Raw genomic sequence first — 22,024 nt, forward strand, 5'->3', positions numbered from 1 at the left:
TTAATACCAGGTGAAAATGTCATTTTTATTCTGTAACACGTCCTGCTAAAACTGTGACATCAATAGTAAAAGTACCAGTGTTAAATGAACTAAAGCTGCATATTTAAACAATCATGAACATACAGTTTGGAGTTGCAGTGAGTTAGGAATGTACTTCCATTTTGCTTAATAGTCACATAAATTTAAAAAAAAAAAGAAAAAAAAAAAAAAAAAAAAAAGGACATACTGGCCCTTCAAGGCCACAAGAGAGAACATGTTAACTCACTGCACAAAATGCTACATTCTGAAAGTTAAAAAGTCACTCCTCTAACATATATATGTAAAAAAACAACAACAGTCCTGCTTATGTTAAACACAACCACTGACAGGGGACCAGAGGGCAGTGGTACATCAGCGTTGCAGTCAGAGCTGAAATCCAGTTGGACTGATTTTAAGACACAAATAAGAGGAAGTGACACATGTGATGTAATCCCCTTCCTCTGGTGTTTACGTGTTGAGTCAGCACAGTAAACTAGTCCAGTGGTTACAGCAAAAGAAGAGGCAAAAGGAGGAAAAGTCCCCGTTTAGAGGAAGAAAGAACTTTACAGTGTGCCGTAAAGACATTGTCAAGACAAGAAAAGGTCAAGGCATCTGTTTACTTCCAGGGTTTGAACAATCGTTGAGCTGATCACAGTCTGACGCAAAGCATCTGTGATGATCACAAAACAGGAAGGATGAGGCCCGCAGAGATGTTCCTCTCTGAATGGTTTGTTTGTTGATGAGAGGGGAAATGATTGGGCCAGAATAGACCACATGGCCTCCGCATGTCCCACCGCATCAGTGATCCAGGAGGAGTTAGCACGAGGGGAGAGGAAAGTGTAGGAAAAAGAAGACGTTTTACTGGACGCCTTTACACCGAGGTCTCAGACTGCAGCCTCATGACGAACTTGTGGCTCTTTGGGTCGATGAACTCCTCCCCGAGTCGCAGGAAGGGGAGCGGCGTCACCGTGACAACAAGGGAGAAGTCCAGGCGTCGCAGGGAGAAGACCAAACCCTGACGCAGGGCTGAGGTCACCGGCTCCTCGCTCACCAGAGTCCACTGGCGCCCCCTACCGTTCTGCTGCTGGTACTGCATGGTGGGGCCGGCGGTGAGGTAACGCTCCAGGAAAGCCTGAAAAGGAGGATGTTGGAGTTTAATCACCAAGGAAACACCAGCTGTCTTAGTGCTGAAGTGCCGTGCCCAAGTACACTCATGAAGCACTTAACTACATTTACATCACTAATGATGCGGCTTTGAAGATCATTTCATCGATCTACACTGTCCGCTAAAACAAGTAAAAGAAATACTATCCTACAATAATTCTGCCTTTCTGTAGTGGCAAAGATCCCCTTATTGTGTTGTATTTATTTTATATTTAATTAAAGTGGCTCTGTCCTACAGTGGTAACATATTTGGCTAACACTAGATCCCTGGCATCTCCTCTCGAGACCGAAAGGAAGCACAAATCCCTTGGACGGGCCATGTTGGGATGGAAGGAGCATCCATACCAGATCAAATATGCACATTGATCCAGTGTGTTGACCTCTTGTGAATAAGACAGCAACTGATAGAAGCTGTTTTGTTTTTTTAAATAAAAGAAAGTGTCCCAAAAAGAGAGAGTATTCAGGAGTAAAGGTAGGTACGTCTGCACTCAATGAGGGACTGTTTGGGTTTAAATAGCAAAAAATAAATTAAAAAAAACATCCTTATGGTAAATAATATAGAAGGGTTTTGATAATCAATAGAAAGTATCTGTACACACAGGACAAGACTGAAAACAGTATCAAGTGGCTGCTATCATCAGGGACTTAGGCGCCTCCGAGTTAGAGATGTATTCGATTCTCTAGTAGAAAATTCTGCTAAGAAACAGCCATCAATACTCAAACACGTTTAAAAACAAAACAAACAAATATTTTAATATCAATTAGGCTGTTTGCTGTATTGGAACTATTGACGACTCACCTTGGGTGTCATGTTGTGCGTGATGCAGAACTGAAGGTGTGTGAGGATGCTCTCCATACTGTGGAAGGCCTGCTGCCGTGTGGTTCTCAGGTACTTCTGCATGGCCCGGGCCATCGGGGCAAAGATGGCTTGGGCTGCCTCTCGAGGATCCATTACCTCTCTGGGGTGTTTGGGAGATGAGGTTGCCTCTTCCTCTTGGAGGCGCTTGATATGCGTGAAGGCCTCTTCCACCGCCACCACCAACCTATTAGAGTAAAAGAGAACTGTGGTGACATACCCAACAGATCAAAGATGAAAAACCGAAAAGTTCTGCGGGTGATAAATGGCCCTCGAGGCCGACGAGGAACGTGGAGTGTATCTGACCTGGCCTTCCGTTTGCGGATCCTTCGGTCCATCTCAGCCTCCTCGTAGTAATACTCGTTGTGGGAGTTGTCTCTCCGTCTAGCAGCAGCTGCTATCATGGCCCGGGACTGGCCTGTGGAGTTATTGGTGGGGTTTTCTGTAAGACCGAAGGAGGGAGTATTGGACTGCACATTAGAACTCAGACAGGTAGTTTAAGGAGTTCTTTATGTTTCCCGTTCTTGCTGTAAAGCCACCTGCTTCTGACGTAGACCAACAAACGGCAACGAAAATTAAAGAAAAAACGATTTACTACTGGATTAAAGACAGACGTCAGAGCCAGGACGAAACTATATTTACCATCCAGAGAGTAAACTTTGAAGCCTGTCATCTTCTTGGACAGGATGGACTTGGGCAGGTTGAGGAGAGCTGGGTTATAGACGGGGAAGTCGCTGTAATAACGGTCCAAAACCCAGACAGCTGCCCGCTGGATGCTAAAACACAGTATCTGTCGTCAGTGTCACAGTAAGTACAGGTCAAACAACAGCTGCTGACTGCACAACGGACAGGCTGCAGTTAATACAGACGTAAATGTAAACTATATCTCAGCACCTCCCTCACATTTCTGCCTTTGATGGTGATCTCGTTTAATGTCACACCTCAACTATTACTTTAAAATAAGATGCACTGATGTTTGGACAGTAAAATACTTCAAAGTAAAATGCATCCCCTCACATCCCCCAAACTGTTTTTTGGTGTAGTTTAATATTTACCTAGGTTTTGTGAAACTTCCGCCTTAAAGTTAATAGATTTATTGTTGTTGAAACTAAGAAATGTTTCAACAACAATAAATACATGCAATATGCTAAGAAATATATGCACATTTTTACCCAGTCCATTGGGATAATCAGAATAATTGAGCATATATTATATTTCCATTAAACAGTTCTTGACCACCAGAATCACCAAAACCATGGAGTCCCTGCCAGTGTCACGCTTTTTTTATATTTCACTGAAATCTTACTAAAGTTACTTAAAATAATGCCCGTGTACACGATGTAGGTGTGACTGCTGGGGATGGATTACATCCTTGAATCATCAAAAAAGGAAAAATGAAATCAGATTTAAGTTGTGATGTCTCTGCATGCTGCTCACGTTTAAAAAAAAAAATAATGGCCTGATGGAGATATGCATGCACGCACACTTCCCCTTCAGTTTGTTTCCAAAAAACAATCTGTGTGTGATTGATTTTGACAACTTAAAAATACATTTTTCCTGCTCTAGGATGTGGTTTCAGAGCACAGGCAGAGAAAAAAGCTTGTAAAGCTTCTCAAATACAAGCGTGAACACACCCAAGTATCAACTTTCAGACATTTTAAACCCACTTAAGACAACTTTGTATTGATTTGCAGTGACTCTTTCCTTTGTAAAGACAAAGGACCCAATCCATACCAGCAAAAATCACTCCATAGAGTAACTGAGACCCTGCATCCTCATGTAAGGACATAGCATTTAGCTTTTCTGCAGCTTATACTTCATGCTGCTGAGCACAGGCCTGTCTGTGGTACATTGCGAATAAGAGTTTGGGACTCATGAGGTTAATCTTCTGCCTCTCAGCAGGTTTATCGTATTTTGTTACTAGAAGGCAACCAAGTAACAAACAACAATTCTGTAAAGATATTAATTAAATGCCATGGCTGGTGTCACAAACCTGAGGTGGCCCACGTTGTAGAACTTGCTGGCACCATCTGTGCTCCGCACCACCTTAAGGCAGAAGGCTGGCTGAAGGTGTCGGACTTCCAGCAGCACCAGAGCCAGGTACTGGATGAAGAGCAGAGCATCCACCAGCGAGGCAGCATACTCCACAATCCCCCTATAGTCCCGTTCTCTGGGCTCCAACACACGCACGCCGTAGAACAACCAGTACGACGCCACAAACAGGAACACCAGCACCATCAGGAGGCAGCGGAAGACAAAAAAGCGCGGGAGGGTGGCGCGGGGAGGGCGGAGGAACAGAGCCCAGGAGGAGATGAGCAGGACCAAGAGCTTGAAGGCCAGGGAGACGTAGAGGCCCTCGCAGGGCGTGCCGCAAGGCTCGAGGGCGTCACGCCACAAGACCTGCGGCAGGATGAGGAAGGCTAATGGCGTGACCAGAGCAAAGAAGCTCAGGCAGCCTCCCAACGCCGGACCCACAAAACGCTTGCACTCCAGTGGAGTTGACTCCTCCAAATCTTTGGTGACGCGGGTCAGGTCCTCGTTCGAGATGCTGTGCTCTGAGGTGCCAGTGACCACAGTGGTGGTCTCTCCCCAGTTGTCATCCTGCACAACAAAGAAAACAATTAGTCATTTTAATCTCTATGCTGAGTAATATATTAAGTTCACCCCCAGCTTTGACTTAAGTTGCACCTCTTCAAGAGGCTAAGAATGCTGGGATTGTATGTGTGAACAGGAGTTGCTCAGCCATACCTAAGAAAAGGAGGGTGTGAGACAAAATCTGAAGCTGCTTATCCTACATATATGAACACAAGATGTTTACATGAAAGGGTTGGTTGGAAGGCAGAGTAAGCACAAATGAACAGTTCTTGCTTTTTTAAAAATCTTTTTTGAGCAGCTAAAAAGCCCTCAACTTAAAATTAGAAGCTAAGGGCTCAAGCCCTGAACATCTTTGTCCCAAGAGCGATTGCAGGTTGGTTAAGCTTTAATGCAAGTGCCCCTTTACTATTTTAAGAATGACTCTTCACTTCATCTGAGAACAAATACGTCCCCTCGGGCTCCTTAATGAAAGCACGTCTCTGCACTTTAAATAGTGAAGTCAGATTATTTTAAAGTCAGCACCTGCTCTCTCCTCGCTAACTGACGAGGCAGAAAAGGACTGAAACGATATGATTAACAGCTCTAAGAAAACACACTTGAGCTGTTGAAAGAATCTGAGAGACCACTTTGAATGGATAACAAAGGAAAACTGATGGGGAATTCAGCAACAGCTTTTTGACCTGAATAAAGTAGAGAGGTCAAAGTTTTGGTTTAAAGGACTATTTGTAGTTCAGCTGAGTGTTTGACTTTAATTAAACATAATATTTTAGCATGTACAGCTCCAGGGTAATCTGAGCCTATTAACTTTGTCAATGTTAGTGACATGCAGCTAAAGGACCGAAAGTCACTAACATTTTTTGAACAAATTGTAGATTTAAGAAACATTGGTGGGATAAGATATGCACAATGTTAACCATTAATTAGAATAATGACTGGTGATTAAATGAGGTCAAAGATGACGATGCATGAACAAAAAGAAAGCAGAAAACACTGTAACTGACCCTGTCATCTCCGCGGGTCGACTCTGCATCGAGAAGCGGCTCTCCGGGTGTTTGGATGGTGACCGATTTGTCTCCACGACTGCTGCTGTCTCGGCTCTTGGAGCGGTGACGGTCCCGCCGATCCCTGAAGACAAAGAAATTATGTATCATATCATAAAGGGCTACATTAGTCACAGACGCATCGAATGATGTGATGATGTTACACCATGACACAATCTGCTATTAGTTATCCAATTTTTATTTATTGTCTTAGCAGATTGTCTGTCAAAGTTGCTGTGGTGAATCTTTGTGATAGAAGAACACACAGTTGTGGTCAGAAGTTTACATACACTCATCGTGGGCATGAATGTCATGGTAATTTTGGGCTTTTAAAGGGTTTTTTAACTGTTATTTTTCCAGGCTGGAATCATTATACAACAAACATCTTTAGTGGCTTAAGAAAACAATTTATTTTAGACTTTTGTGCTAATCCACACAAACTCAAATATACACACACACACCTCACTAATATTTGGTTAAATGTCCCTTAGCAAGCTCGACCTCAACCAGACACTTTTGATAGCCATTAACCAGAATTAAGCTTCTGCCATAATTCTGGTTTGTTATTTGACCACTCGTCTTGACAAAACTGATCAAGTTCAATTAAATTGGTTGTTTTTTCCTTCTTTTTTTTTTTTTTTTTTTGCATGGACCCAGTTTTTAAGCTTAATCAGATCCAGATGTCCAGATGTGTCCAAGTTTCAACCCTCTAGCTGTTGATTTAATGTGAAGTTTAAGATTTTATAAGTAGCCTTCCTTGTTCGTAATTCCACTTTGTATTATACAGGGTGGGCCATTTATATGGATACACCGTAATAACATGGGAATGGTTGGTGATATTAAAGTCCTGTTTGTGGCACATTAGTATATGTGAGGGGGCAAACTCCTCAAGATGGGTGGTGACCATGGTGGGCATTTACAAGTCGGCCATCTTGGATACAACTTTTGTTTTTCCAATAGGAAGAGGGCCATGTGACACATCAAGCTTATTGGTAATGTCACAAGAAAAACAATGGTGACAACCATTCCCATTTTATTACGGTGTATCCATATAAATGGCCCACCCTGTATATCAGCACCACTGACAGCAAAACAGCCACAGAGCATGATGCTACCACCACCATGCGTGACATTTGGTACAGTGTTCTTAGGTTTGAAAGCCTCACCTTTAATCCTCCAAAAGTACCTTTTGTCATTGAGGCCAAATAGAAATGTTTCAGCCTCCATCTTATCTGATCATGTCCATAGCCTTGTGGTCAGATGCAGATTTCAGTCAAGCTTCACTGTGGACAGTGATGCTGGTGGTCCAGCAGTTTCTAGTTCATGTCAAGCTTGGGCCCTGGTGGTTCCTGGGTTGTTTCTGAACATCCTGACCAATTTCCTCTTATCTGAGGGGGGACCGTTTTGGATCTTTTTGGATCAAAGTCGTGACACATGTGAATAAGTTATACTTACGTACAATTATTTGAACGGATGATCTTGGGATTGTTTAGAAATGGCTACAAGGGATCTTCCCAACTTATGCAAGTCTGGGTTTCCCCATTCTTTTGAGCAGTGGTGTCAAACAATTCCTCTTTATGCTGGCAAAAAGAAAACAGTTGCCCACAATCATGATCAGCAATGAGAGGTTAATAGGCCTTGGTCTTGTCGAGTTAAAAGACACTGTAGAAGCTTCAGCACCACTTGTTAAAAGATTTAAGTCAGCGTATGTTTATATCCGAGCCCGTATTTATACTTTTGACCCTGCGAGAAATACAGAAACTCCAAAATAAATTCAAACTTGTGCATCCAGCAACTTATTAAAGACACATGCTGTACTTTGGTGCCACCCAGGGGAAAAAAAACAGTTCAAAGAAAAAGTTGAAAGCCCCAAATTACTGTGACCTTCATGATGAGTGTATGAAACTTTTGACCACAACTGTAACTTTTTAAAATTCCTCGTAAACAAAGAAATGGGTCTTACATTCCTCGGTATAGTCACTAATTGAATTATGTCTGTTTCCCTCTCATTTAAAAACAGTCAGAATGATTAATTACCTCATAGCTTTTTTTCCTCTTTACCCAGTGAACAGTGGTGTTTTTCTAAAGCATAACAAAACGATACTGCCAGAAAGGAAATTAAAAGCATTGCCATCGCTCACCACCTCCAATTTATCAACTGAGATTGGAGCTTAAAAAATTTGAAGTTTAATCAAGCAAACAGACGTTCGCACAGATTCAGCGAAAATGCTTCCTTAAGGTTTCCCTGGATAACATGTATAAAAGCAGCCCAGGGGTCACTCAGCTTCTTTGAGTGGTTAATCAGCAAACTGTTTTCTTAGTTCACTGTAGCGACTCTGATGGATGTGTTTAGAATTAAAGCCGTCTTCCTGGCTCTATATGAGGTTATGTATGAGTAAGTATACTTTATAATTCCTATTTTCAATATAGATGTATGATGTGTGAGTGTTCAGTATTAAAATATGTGCCACTATGTCTCCTAGTGTGGATCTCAGCATGTGGTTTTCATCCACAGCATCTGTAAAGCTTTTGAGCTGCATACCAGACACCCTACTGTTACTGACGACTTCTTATAGGGAGAATTTGGTTATGAAACCTCACAAGTCACTACCTGTTACAAAGTGATAAAACATTTGATGATTAATTATCCTTTCAGATGGCTAGTGTTGGTCTGGAGTTTAGAAACCACATACACATCAGGTACAAACCTGTATATAAACTCAAAACCTTTAAAAACTGTTATTTTCTAACTAATATAAGTGCCACAATCGCTGATTTATGAGGCAGCAGCTGCAGATTTTGGTTCACTGCTGAGTTTCAGTGACTGGGGAGTCTCCTTCAGAAAAAGAAAAAACTCAAATAATAATTAGGACCAGGGGTGTCAAACATAAGGCCGGGGGGCCAGAATCGGCCCAGCCAAGACTTCAATCTGGCCCACTGGGATGGCTTTCGAATATTTAAAGGACGGCACAGATTTTAGACTTAACTGTATTTTCATGACTTTTACAGCTTTTCCTACACATTCATTCATTCTGGCAGATTGATGCGATTTCGTTATCTTTATCAATAGCATTTTGTTATCATGTTGAAAAACTGAGACATCATGTTGCACTTATTTTCCCTACACCGTAGATCCCTGATCTACACTCTTGGACTGACTACTCCTGCAGTTGCATAAATATTTGATTAAAAAAATACAAATACAGAAATACAGTTGTTGTTGCTGTCATTCTAATTATGTTGTGTAAATCACAATATGTATTTGAAGATCCAATATTTAAACCAACCAATATTCGAATCAGTCCAAACAACAGACCAGAAACAAATACATGAAGTTATGAGCCTGAGTGTGCCTACTTGAATGGGTCTTACCCACCTGTGCTTTCGGGAGCTTCGGGAATGGGAGGACTTGTATGAGTAGCCCGAGTACTGCGACTCGTTGTCCATGTCTCGGGTCGGCGGTGAGCGGGCTTTACGAGCCCCGCCTCCTCCCGCCGTGCCGCGCTGCTCGCCGACGCCTCCCAGTTGGTTTTTGCGCTCGGAGATGGACTTGGTGGAGAGAGCCAGGGGCAGTTTGAGTAGGTCAACCTTACTCCTGAGGGAATCTATCTTGGAGGCCGATGAGGGGGGAGCAAGAGAAGGGAGGATGGGAGGGCAGGGGAGGCTAAAACGATGAGATGATGAGGAAGGAATAGGGGTGGGAGAGGATGATGGGCAGGAGAGTTGCAACAGGGGAGAGCCGAGGTTGCTGAGATCTGAAAGAGAAGGACAAAAAGAGAGCGCTGGTTAAATCTCAGCATCGCATGTAGCCATTTCTCTGCCTGAGCTACTATTTGTGCTCCTAAGTTGCACAGTTTAACTGAACTGACAACACACTAAAAATACACCGCAGGCTTCATATTTATCTTTTCCTTTTTCCTGCCTGAGCTTCCTGCCTTGTGCTCCTAACAGCAGTCACACCAGACCATCTAGATGGTACAAAACAAGGTCCCCGGTGTCACTTCTAAACTTGGGCAAAAGCTCCTTTTCATAATACGCATCACGGCCTTGGAACAATTTACAAGATAAAGATCATTTTGGAAACACTGGCTTTATATCAGGCATTGAAAAGCATAGCACATTTCAAAATGCTGTCTGAGGAATGCGCCTGAAGCCTAACTTTAGAAAGAAGTAACAACGCAGACGTCTGCGAACACATGGAAGGTTAAAATCATAAGCCCCTTTCAGACGTCAACTCCTTTCCACTAGTCTGAGGGCGTCTGCATGCTTCATTTGCATGTCTTAATGTGCACCCTGGTCATTTTCCATTAAAATCACTACGGCAGTCATACAAGGTCTGACCTATAAGCCATCATTAACTGACAGGCACACACAGGAATATGGGCATCCTTCTTTGTGGGCTGCACAGGTAACTAAACGGCACAAAACAGAAAAAAACATAAGTTTTTGTTTTGTTTTGTTTTTTTTAAAGGGAGGTCACCAACTCTCTTAATCTCACACTTAAGAGAAAGCCTCAAAACTCCTCCCTTTTTAAAGTAAAGTAAAATGACCCTTTAAGAGTCCATTTATGTGGTTTATACCCACATCCACTATAAAACACATTAACCTTCTAAACTGAGGCTTCGGTTTCACTTCAAGCGCTTTCATCGCTTCCAGGTCTCAGCTGAGGTTAATCATCACACGACTATATCTCCTCTCTCCAAGCAGCGAGCATTAGCCACAGTTAGCTGTGTCACAATGGCAGCCATATTGGATTACTGTGTTTTCACTAAACTTGTTTGCCCTCTCCCTCCCTCTCTCGCCGTCTCACATTCCGTCCCTCACGCCCCTCGTCCCCCGGGAAACGGGGCCTCTCCGCTGCCATGGTAATGAATGAGGGTGTTCAGCTGTAGGGGGATTGGAGGCTGACAGTTACTGTGGAAACCTGACCTCACACCGCCCTCTGACACACTGTCTGTCCACGCGGGAGGGAAAAAAAAAAAAAAAAAATCACCAAAATAAAAGTATCGGCGTGATGGATGTTTGGCTGTCACATGGTAGTTAATCGATAAAGGGAGGGCGTGGCTCACTGGCTTTGATTGGCCCTCTTTGGGAAATGGAGAGGGAGGCTAGCTGCTATCAATGCCGGACAGATTCCACTTAAAGATGCTTTTATGCCCCATCAAGACCATTGAGTTTAAAATCCACTTCCCTTCATCCAAGTCCTGCATGAAATCCAATCTCTCTGTCAAAGTTTATCCACATTTTCACCATCTCTTTTTGCATCATTATTATCATCATCATTATTATTATCATCATTAGTAGTAGTAGTAGTAGTAGCAGCAGCAGTATTATCATCATCATTATTACACGGTAAAGTGTCAGTTCATCCACTGTCTGCAACAAGCCCTCCAACTTAAGTCATCTTTCTTCTCATTGGTTGTTCCTCACAAACAAAGGGTTTGAATAATAGGTCGGGTGGGGCATCAATGTTCCACTCTGACATCATAAAGACTGAAAGAGAGTCTTTTAGAGCCTTTGGAGCACCCAAGCCTTTATTCCAAGTGAAACTGCATGTGTGTCTTTTAGCTTAGGCATTTGGTTATAGAAAGCAAAAGACTAATGGTATGTGACAAATGCACGAGTGTCAGAGCGTGATATTAATGATAAAGAGATGCCATACGTTTACTTTCATAGTGCGCATGAGACAAGCCCAGACATGTGTTACAGCAAGAGGCAGCCTCCAATAATAATTTAGTAACAGGGAGTCCCTTCAACAACCTCAAACAAAAATTACAGCACTTTGCAAAATATGCGAGAAAGCTGTTCCCGCTAAAGGTGGAAACACTACACTTGTTTCAACACTTGTGGTAAAAAAGACACCACCAAGCTATGACGCCATGCGAGGAGGAGATACTAGGAGCTGATGATATGCTTGGAAAAAGTAAACAACGGAGACTCCATCGGGGATCGCCAGAGCACTGCTAGTTGTCTGTATGACAGGGAGATGGATGGAAATTATGGGTGCAGTTACATGATGGAAATGCAGGGCTTCAAGCAACTCCTGATAAAGCTATACCCAGATCCCAGGTAGAAAATATTTTTCAGTGTTATGTGAAAATATTGTGAGTCTAAGTTAAGGTTAAGCTACTTTAATTATTAGTAGTAGTATTATTAAAATGTTAAGCATTTGTTTTATATTTTTACTTAAAACTTCCATGGAAAACGCTACTTAGGTTACTTTTAATGCTTAGATTTAACTTTGCCACTATCAGTGCATATATAGTGCAGTGCTATAATCCTGCTGCTAGCATCTTGTTTCTATAGAGTCACACTTCAAATTCGATAGTGTGTCATCAGGAGTTACTGACAGTTTCTTTGTGTTGTAGTAATAAATAAATAGTGCTTCCTGCAGGCTGCAATCACTGATAAAACACTGTTCACTATATCTTTTTAATAGATACATTTTTCCCAAATTTCCTTGAAATATAAATGATGTTGTGACAATATCACCCACTCGTGGCAGCAAGTCTGTTCCATTTCCCTGGAACCAGGGCTTTTCTAATAATCTTGAAGATCATCAGTGGCTGAAACAAGAGCAGCACACAGACTTTAGACTGCCCCTGGTTGTGCACAGCTATAACATGCAAACAACAGTTTACCAAGCTCTGCGTATGATCAGCGCACAACCAGGCCAGTCCCCTCATAGGGATTATTCACACATGCGCTGATCTCAGTTTCTGAAAGTTTCTTCCTGTTTAAAATAAACACCACTTACCACCAGCATAAATATGATAGCAAATAATGAAAAATTCAATAGCTCAACGTTATGAGAAACCTCCCCTTATCCGGAATCACTAACTTTTAGCAGACCAGAGAAGATTTTGGACCCTTGCAGCCATGTGCAAAACCTCAACAGCATGCTTATTCCAAAACCACAAAACTCCAATGACTAACAGCTGCTTTCTGGTGCATCATGATCGGCTTTTATCTTCAGCTTTAGCAGAGGAATTAGCAGAATGGTGCTGTGCTTTTAGGCCAAATAAAGTGCTTAAAAGCTGTGTTTCATGCGACCCCTGCAACAGACAGGAGTCTGCATTCTGAATGTCACGCGAAGCAAGAGGATTCTTATTTTAGATCAAGTTAAACCGAAGAAAAGCACATTAAACAAACTCCTCTTCACAAGTTCTTTTAAACATGCCATTCGGGGACAGACAGAGGAGCAGATATGGGTAGAGCTTCTCAGCAAAATAATACGAGGACAATAAGTGGAGAGGACTCAGAGATTCCCAGACAAGCCAAATACTCTACACAGGCAAGAGACACAAATCTAAAGTGTTTAATCTAATGGCTGTAGAAGCTTAGCCGGTATTTGCTCTCCCAGACAGAGAAACGCTGGCCAAAATAACAATCGGAAATCATCACTGGCCATAATGCTCGCCCCACCAACGCACATAAATAACAATTAAGCAATTATAATGATGCGGTCTGCCTTTCCAAGCAACGACAAAGGAAAATGAAGGAGTAACGTCTTATTTCAGCAGCATATTTACTCCTCTATATCTGAAACTCTAACAGCAGAGAGACAGAAGAAAATGGCTCAGCTTTTTGAACGCATGAGTGATAAAAAGGAAACAAAAGCATTACTCAGATTAGTGCTCTTTATAATATGTGTCAAAATCAAAGCCCACAACCTAGCCATTTGTCAATTTTAATCCAACTCACAAATTATTTTAGATTCTCAAGAAAGTTTGGCCTGTGGTCTGCACCGCCCTGTGCTCATGGCAAACTAACCCTCCACTGCATCGGCAATCTGACAAGCCTGCAAACAATGAACGTGACAAGACTACATAGTCCATGTCTAACTGAGTGTTAACAGACGCCTACCATGAAACAATTTGTTTTCAAAGAACATAGTTCCCATTTGAACATATACAGCAGCAAAGATGTGAAGTCATACATACTGCAAACAGGTATGCAGCTAAAGCAAAACATGTTTCTTCTTTCAGTCCTGATCTCAAAGTGTTGAAGCTGCAGAGTTTGCTGCAAGCTTCATTTTTGTTTCGTGCCAGGAGGCTGCTCTCTATGGTACAGGTAGACTAGGTGATCAAAGAGCTTTTGCCTCCATTTTCTTCTTTTTTTCTTAAATTAGCTTCCTGCACAAATATTGAGCTGTCGTGTTCGGGCCTGTGACACAGGCAATGCCAGAGCTGAGGAGCTGACGACGCACTCTGTGCAAGACTGAAACAAAAGACTGGTTTTATGCTTTGACATTAGAGCTTAACAAGATTTTATTAAATGCCCCAACTTCAAGCTTGTGGAACAGGTTGTTATAAGTTGGCTGAAGGAAAGCCTTCTTTGTGGAGTTAGTTTGCTTAACTACATTTTATAAAGACTAATGATCTTATTTTCTTCTGGTAATTTAATTAAAGCACGTCTATAAACTGTATCCTGTATATCTGGCCCTTGGTATAATTCCCATTTTGCAGCACAGCCCTTAGCAAACCCTCCTTGGATGCTCTTGCCATACATAAAATGCTGCTGACATAAATGTGTGCTTTTGCTTGCACGTAAAGACAAATGTTGTGAAGAGTGTCACGGTTATATGTATCCAAAAGCCTTAGAGAGCAATTAAAAGGCCAAGCATAGGAGTCTAAATTCCCCCTAGAGACGTATGGAGATACAACACAAACACGTTGGACAAAGGCAACGAGAAAAGACATTCAAACATAATATTTATCACCTTAATATGTTGACATTTCCTCCCATTGTGGGCGGAGTGGTGACAGTTGCATGAAAGGGGGAAAAACAAAAAAGATTTATCATCAGCAGAGCGTGAAAGCACTCAGGTAATATTGACATATTCTCAAAGAGGTAAGATAATTAAATGAAAGTATTACTATTTAACACAGCGAATATTCATTGTGAACGTTAAGACTTGATTTCAAGTTACAAGTCAATGAAAGATGGACTTAAGAGGTCATGAGAAATTTCGTGCCTGATGATGGCATCTTAATGAAAGACAACAAATAATTCAAAAGGCATTTAACTAACTAACGTCTCAGAAATTAGGATAGCCAAGTTAGCTGGAGAAACCTACCGGCTACATCTAAAACATGGATCTTAGGATTTGATATGAAAGTTTAATTTAGATTAAACAGAAGATAAACTTTCAAAAACATGTAGCAGATGATTTAACTGGTAATTATGGTTCTTGCGAAACCCTCTGAATCAACGACATGTAGAATACACAGACAAGCAGAGCTCACTGTTCACAAAAGCCCTCCGGCTAAATACACACATTTGCTCACACACCTAGCAAACATAGCAGGGTAATGTTTGTAATTAAGTTCCTGCATTTTCTGTTTCCTGCCAAGTGTCCTTCTATTCCAGTCACTCACATCATGGCACAATGACTTTTTACCCTTAACCACAACATTTATGACAACATACACTGAAACCAAGACTGTGCAACAATGAAAAACATTAGCATGATAACACTTACTATGGTGTATCGATAAACATTTGGTATTCTCCAAAGAATGAAAGACTGCATTCACAATCATAATCACTGCTGCAAACTACTGAACTGGGTATAGTCTATCTGACCTTTAAAAATCAGTATTTAAGTAGCAAAGCTGTAAAGGGAACTTCAGAATCTCAAAATGTGAACTGTCACAGAAGCTGCACACAGAGGCTGTGAAGGACTGAACTTAATATTTGGGGATGTTTTAGAGTTTTGCTGAGTTTTACATGCACAGGCACATAAACACGGGGTTAATGTTTCTCAACTCTTCAACTTTGCACTTCCCAAACAAGTGAGCACTGACGCACTGTTTGACTCCACCGTTTGCTCAGCTGTGATGCTACTTTGCTGCAGCTTTTGCAATTAGGATAAGCTATGTGATCATGCATTATCTAAATTACTCTCCAAACATGTCCTTCTGCTTTATGTTCTTTAAAAAAAAAGTTTTGACAGTATCCAAGTAAACATGAGCAATAATGTTAAATTTGTGACTGGACGATATCTGCCGACTGGTAAGGAGACTAGAGCTCTCTGAAGCATTTTACCTGTTCTAAATAACGTAACATAAATTGACTTGTACAGTATAAATAACTGCTGGATGATGTAAAACTTGGATAAATTGGTGGATCCCTAGCAGCACTGCATTCTGGGTTTTTGGGGCTCCTGTCAATTTAAAAAAAAAAAAAAAAAAAAAAAAAAAGGCCTTTTTTCAGCTTCAGTGAATGATTTCTCTGTACGAAGACTGGAGTCGAGTGTAAAATTAACTCTGTTTTTATGCTGAAACGCTGACATCATCTTTCAGCATTTGACCTTTGAGGTAGATAAAGCAGTTTCTTGTAAACATTACATTCAGCCTGTTATACGTATAATGAGAGACATATGCTTCAAAAAAGTAAAGCGCACAGGGCCGTCTCTGCAAGTAAGGCCTGCAAAAGGCCCGTCCTCTCTAAAGAAAGTATGAAAAGAAAGTTGCAAATATTACATCACTTTCAAGTGGCTTAAAGCACTAAGCTACCAGAAAATTTTGATATGAGTAAATCTAGATTGCACATGGTCTGCTGACCTTTACAGTCTGAAATAATCCTGTTGCCATACCTGCCTGTGTGCTGGCCTGATAGTGAGAATATGACTGAACACTTGATCTACAAAGGTGTGGTCCGGTACTAAGATGGATAAGGTTTCCTATTCATCCCACCGTCCTCTATGACCTACTTCATGGACTTCAAGAGGATTCTCGCCTTCCATCTTTAATCAGCAGCATTAGTATTTAAAAAAAAAAGAAAAAAAGAAAAAAAAAAAAAGGAAACCACACACCCACAGTGTAAAAGTACATCTGAGCACAAATCTGTTCAGTAAAGCAATAACAACCTACCACTGGTTCTAGTTTTTGATTAGCACCTTACACAAAAGGTTCGTTTCTTTTCATCCAGCTAAGCCATTGTTCCTCCTGACATTGTTAACCAAATACCGGTATGACTTTTTCCATATAGTCTTACGCAAAAAGAGTCAAATTTCTAAAAAATAAAAAAGCTCTGACCGATTTCACCAGGGTTGTCCACTGCAAGCCAGTCCAGAAACCTCTGTGTGTGTGTGTGTCTGTGTGTGTGTGTGTGTGTGGTCTAAGATTAAACAGTTATGATGCTGGGCTTCAGGCCTACTAGAGCCACGGCTCAAAGGTTTTATGGCTCAGGCCAAAGGGAGTGTAAAGTCATTTAATATGCGCCATCAACTGAGAGCAAAGACAACAGCTTCCTCTGAAAACAGAAGACAAACACATTCAAGCCTGAGTGAAGGAACCAAATCTCATATGCACACAACACAGCCTCCACACAGGGTCCCAATCCTCAACAGCTAAAATTGACTTCATTATTTTTTTTTATTGTGGAATTTATTGTACCAACTCCTTTTGTTTTCAATTTAAATCAATCTGGTTTATGACTCAGTGCATCCAAAATCAATTAATGTAGCTCAAAGCAACAACGCTCCTGAGTCAAATCCATAGTTTAAACATCTTTGGCTTGCAGTTTGGATTTCATATGCATTTCTTCATGCATCATTTAAAGTAACTATACAGCTTAAAACAGTGCAGACGTTCATAGAAGACCATTTTGGTTATGCTCATCAATAAAAATGATTCCAACAATGAAATCAAACCATTAACAGTGCAATTATTTTGCTGCAAGCGTGCAGATCTAGTCACACGGTAATCAAAACAAGCACATGGAAGATTTTACAGCTACCTTCCCCATGGCAAAAAGAAATCGAGCTGCCGTCAAAAAGTTTGGAGCTGCTTGCACTGTGACGGCAGCTGTCAGGGCGGAAAAGCAAGCCGGGACACCTCTGAAGTGACCAGCTTCGCTCCATAGCCATTTTAGGCCAGATATAGTCCACCAACTGTGAAAATAAGCATGCACACGCCCAGGGTCCAACAGGGGAAGAGGCTCATCAGTGTAACAAGGGCCACACACACACACACACACACACACACAGACAGAACAGAGACCGCCACCCACATCAGTAAAACCAGTGAACAACAAGACAACTGCTTCTGTCCAGGTCTGCACACACGGCGAGCAAACGGGAGCAGGTGTGCGCGTGTGTGCAAGTGAGAAAATCTAATAGGGTGTGTTTGAATCAACAGGCCTGTCTTCTGACTCTGTATAGATTTGTCTTCATATCCAAACAAAAGTACTGCAGAGACAGGAAGCGGCTGAGATGATTCATGAGTCATGACTATGGCGAGTCTAACAACAGCAGCCAACTATGTGTTACTGATAAGTCAGAGCATCATTATTTTCTTTGTTTGGGTTATAAAACGTCAGGAGTTGCTTGAAAAAGTCCAAAAATGCAGAGGCGTGTCATAATTCACTGTCAGAGACTATAAAAACAGCAGAAGTTCAAATGTGGCGATCAGACTGGAGTCAGAAACTATTGCATTTTTTAAGGCAGTCAAAAAGAGCTGTATGAGTCAAACAGAGATGCATTTATTTTGAATAAGAAAACACTCGTATTCCCTTCAGGAAACACTTTCTGAGCACTGAAATCTTTTCATGATGACAATATTAATGTAGATATTGCGGCAATTTCTTAATTAAGACTTAATTTGTGAGTCACCTGACAAACATCAATTTGACTCCTTGTTTAAGTGCTTTAAACATCCAAAATTATGTTTTATCACAAGACATTTGGAAGCTTTTTTGTGCATTTTGTGCATTTTTTCAACCTGAAGCAACCACATTGACTTAAAAAGAAAACAAAATGTGATTCCATGTGATTAAACACAAATATGACATGATAGAAACCTTCTACCATGTCTGTTTCCTGAAAATACATGCACAATTCTCTCTGCACTCACATTACTAGTTGTCATGCTTCTCTTATACTTTAATTGAACCAAAGTAGAAGGCACACCGCAGGGGGTCAGAGGACAAGCTGTATTCTCTGTGTTTGTGTGGACAGACCCTTTAAGCAGAAAGCCAGGCTGTCTGAAGAGCTGAAATGGTAAATTAGTCAATTTACAGATGAAAAGGGCCAATGGACAATTTGAATTGTTAAGTAAAACCTCAGTTTATTTCTAAAGGAGTAAAGTCTAACATTTTCTGCTTTTCAAGAAAGAAAACTAACGTTTTCTCCATCAGCTTCTTGAATATGGAAGGTCTTGGTGTTTTTCTCTGTTTGATAATATTGTAGTATTTGGGTTTAAGACTCCTGGTCAGACCAAACATGTTTCTACATAAAATACTGGAGTTTTTATTTTAACTAACAATAAGGGGAGAAATCTAGTTGATTTTTGCCAGCATTTCTTAATACTTCAGATTTCCTAAATTAATGGGCACCAATACTTCTACAATGAACCAGCTGTGCTTCATATTTCTTAATCTCTGTGGTATCACTGTGTAAAATTCCTTCTTCAGTCCATTTCCACTGAGCCCCTGCTATGTTTACGACCCGTTTTATCACTAAAACATCCCCACTGGAAGCAGTTTACAGCCATTCTGTGGTATTTTTTAAAGCCTGGTGATAGCATTGTGTAGTTTTATCTCGCAAAAGCAGGACTCAAATCTTAGAAATTAGAAGTTGAAGGGCGAACAGACGTTTCAAGCACTGGATCTGTGCGTAATCAGGGCCTGTTTCGGCTGCAGCAACGTTATCCTGTTTCACTTTGAATTACAGCCTGTGTTTAGACATTTTAGCACCGTGCTGCAGGCTACGGCAGCGTGGCTCAAGAGTCGAGCTGCGTTCATTAATATTTCAACAATATTCCACATGCACAAAGAGCCACCAAAGGCTAACTTACTGCGAAGAACCGGGCGAGTATAAAGAGTTGTGCGACCTACAAGATGAAAAAGGAGGGTGTTGGAGAAAGGCAGGACAATGGGAGACTCCCAGGCCCCACCGGTGGCGTCCTGATGCCAAATGATCCCAACGCCCGCTCCCTTTCTTTCTCCAAATGGGACGCCCTCGCAGTAAAATGAATGGACGCACTGAAATTCCCACCAGCCCTTCGCCGAGGACAAAATTCAAACCCTCCGGCCTGCAGTCACACTGGACGCGCTCTTTGCTTCCAGGCGCATCACTCTCAGTCTCCTTTTTTCACGCTTCTGTTCACATTAATAAAGGCAACTCTTCCTCCCACGTTTAAAATCGATCCAGGGAGCTACGTGGCCTCCGTGGGGTCAACAATAGCGCCGACGAGGGTCCTAAACTTCCCTTCGGATTCAAAAAAAAAAAAAAAGGGCGACCATCGCGTCCTCTCGACTATTGTTTGGGGAAACCGGAGATCTCCGGCGCCCCGAAGCCTCCCAGCTCCCCTCTCCGCGTTACAACAGCGCGCAAGCATCCACAGCACCACTTCCAACATTTTAACACATTTCCGCAAAGAAATACTACTTACTTATTCCGGATCGTCCATTCAGGTATTTTCTTACTTTCCACTCTCCTTCCACTCAGCCGTAGCACCGTGCGCCCCGCCTCCGCTTCACTCTGGCCCCTCCTCTGTTCCCCCCCTGGGGGACCAGGCCCGTGAGAGAGTGTGGTTCAGCCACGGCGCATCTATCACCGCGCTGATGTCTCTGAGAGTGTGCGCTCGATGAGAGGGACCGGGACAGAGTAATGTGGCTCTTAAAACAGAGAGGCGGTTTATGGAGCTGCTGACGGGAACAGTCCTCTAAAAGCGCCATCATCATTAGATGCTTTCAAACCTCCTGACCTCCGTGCAGCTAAGAAGGTTACGAATCCAGACATGCAGCACGAACAGGTTTTAATATGTCGTATAGTTTAGAGGTAAGAAGAAAACATTTTTGTATTATACCACGGATTTGTACAACATAGATAATGTATATTAATAAATGGTTGGACTCTAGCAAAGACCTGGCACATGTCCTTGCCAGTTGATCCATTTTCACTGAAGCCTCGTCAGAAATGGAAGGGTGGCTATCAAGAAGCCATTCTTTAAAAAGGGAAACAGGGAGGAAATGTTGAGGTATGCCAAATGTCCTTCAAGAAGCCTGGAGGACTATTCATGATGACTACTTACAGAAATTAGAAGAGAGCTTACCTAAGAGACTTGTTTCTGCAAATCGCTGCACGTATTTTACATTTTCCCAGCAAAATATAAAGAAATTAAGGGTGACTCAAACATTTTTCACAGTACTGTAGCTCAAAATAATCTCACTGTAGATATGGCAGAGGATCCTTGGCAGAGGTTTTTCTGTACTGCGTCTTACTAAAAATATTACAATATTTGTTTTACAACTACCTTCCAACAAAATGCAGGCTAGGGTTTACCATTAACTACTTACAGTACTTAAGTCACACTGTGTTTCTTTTAAGGAGGATCTCTACTTTCTTGCTTTTTTTCCCAAGGACTCTTAAAAAATTATCAACTCAAAAACCGCCTTTTGAGTCTATCAAAACCTTCGTTTGCTGTCATTGTGAGCTGGCTTAAGAGGAAGATAATGGATGGATGATCATATTAAACATGACCAAAGTTTCAAACTATGTGTGCAGGTAGCCAAAGCCAAAGCTTCATACTGCTTTAAGCACTCAGTTTAAGAGTTTTTTCCACTCTTGGATCTGTGTGACATCATGACGAGGGGATATGCTTAGCAAGGTCATCTCAACCACAAAGGACTGACACGCACAAAAGTGCGAAAGTCCCTGAAGGTCAGAGAACTCGAGCCAGTAGAAGTGCCTTAAACATGCATTCCTTTAATGGCCAGCAGGGGGCGACTCCTCCAGTTGCAAATCCAGCTCTATGAAGGTCAAAAAACAACTATTGGCTCCCTCACTCTGTGACTTCAGTAAACACTTTTCTGCTGCGCACAATTAGTAGTTTAAGTTTATACGGAAAAGAACGTGAAGTCTGCTGGAGTCAGAAAAAAAAAAAGGATTATCCAGGATAAATGTCAATCAATTCTGCTTCATAGTCAGATTCACTCCTTGCTCATCACATCCACTTCAAAACAGCCAGAGGCTTCACAGGCATCAATAGTGGCAGTGGGTAACATTGTGACACCTGTGTTGGGGGGGTACCAAACAGAATAAAAAGCGGTCTTAAAGAAAGGAGGGGCAGGGAGTTAAAACTGCTTGATGAACTGAGGAGCTGCACCGAGGCCTAATTTATGGATCCTGCAGCTGCACTTGCTCTAGTCTAGTGGGTCTTCCTCTCAGTGATTTAGATGCTTTGTTAATGTGGCAATTTAGAAGCCAGTGCCTTTCCATGTACTTTCTAAATGTACATTTGTCTTGCAGTAGTGGAAATTAGCATCTCCTGTGTGTGTTTAATAAAAAATTAATAAATAAATGAACAAAGTAATTTCCATCCTTGTGATCCCTTTTTCAACA

The 22,024-nt window shown here is 41.7% G+C and overlaps 1 protein-coding gene across 2 annotated transcripts; it reads right to left on the bottom strand.

The window, feature by feature from the left end:
- Positions 1–211: 211 nt before the first annotated feature.
- Positions 212–20,298, bottom strand: LOC101465194 (vang-like protein 2). 2 transcript variants are annotated; one of them, XM_004555188.5, is made up of 8 exons: positions 20,073–20,298; positions 9,050–9,428; positions 5,635–5,758; positions 4,032–4,639; positions 2,681–2,814; positions 2,345–2,480; positions 1,982–2,225; positions 212–1,150 (listed from the first exon to the last, which is right to left on the bottom strand). In XM_004555188.5, the coding sequence occupies exons 2-8, from the start codon at positions 9,118–9,120 to the stop codon at positions 890–892; spliced, it is 1,578 nt and encodes a 525-aa protein (XP_004555245.1). In that variant the 5' UTR covers positions 9,121–9,428; positions 20,073–20,298; the 3' UTR covers positions 212–889. The 2 variants fall into 2 exon arrangements, with proteins under 2 accessions (XP_004555245.1, XP_004555246.1); XM_004555189.5 differs by lacking the exon at positions 20,073–20,298 and adding an exon at positions 19,476–20,047.
- Positions 20,299–22,024: the final 1,726 nt, after the last annotated feature.

The sequence above is a fragment of the Maylandia zebra genome, linkage group LG18 (assembly GCF_041146795.1).
Source record: "Maylandia zebra isolate NMK-2024a linkage group LG18, Mzebra_GT3a, whole genome shotgun sequence".
NCBI classification, from domain to species: Eukaryota; Metazoa; Chordata; class Actinopteri; order Cichliformes; family Cichlidae; genus Maylandia; species Maylandia zebra.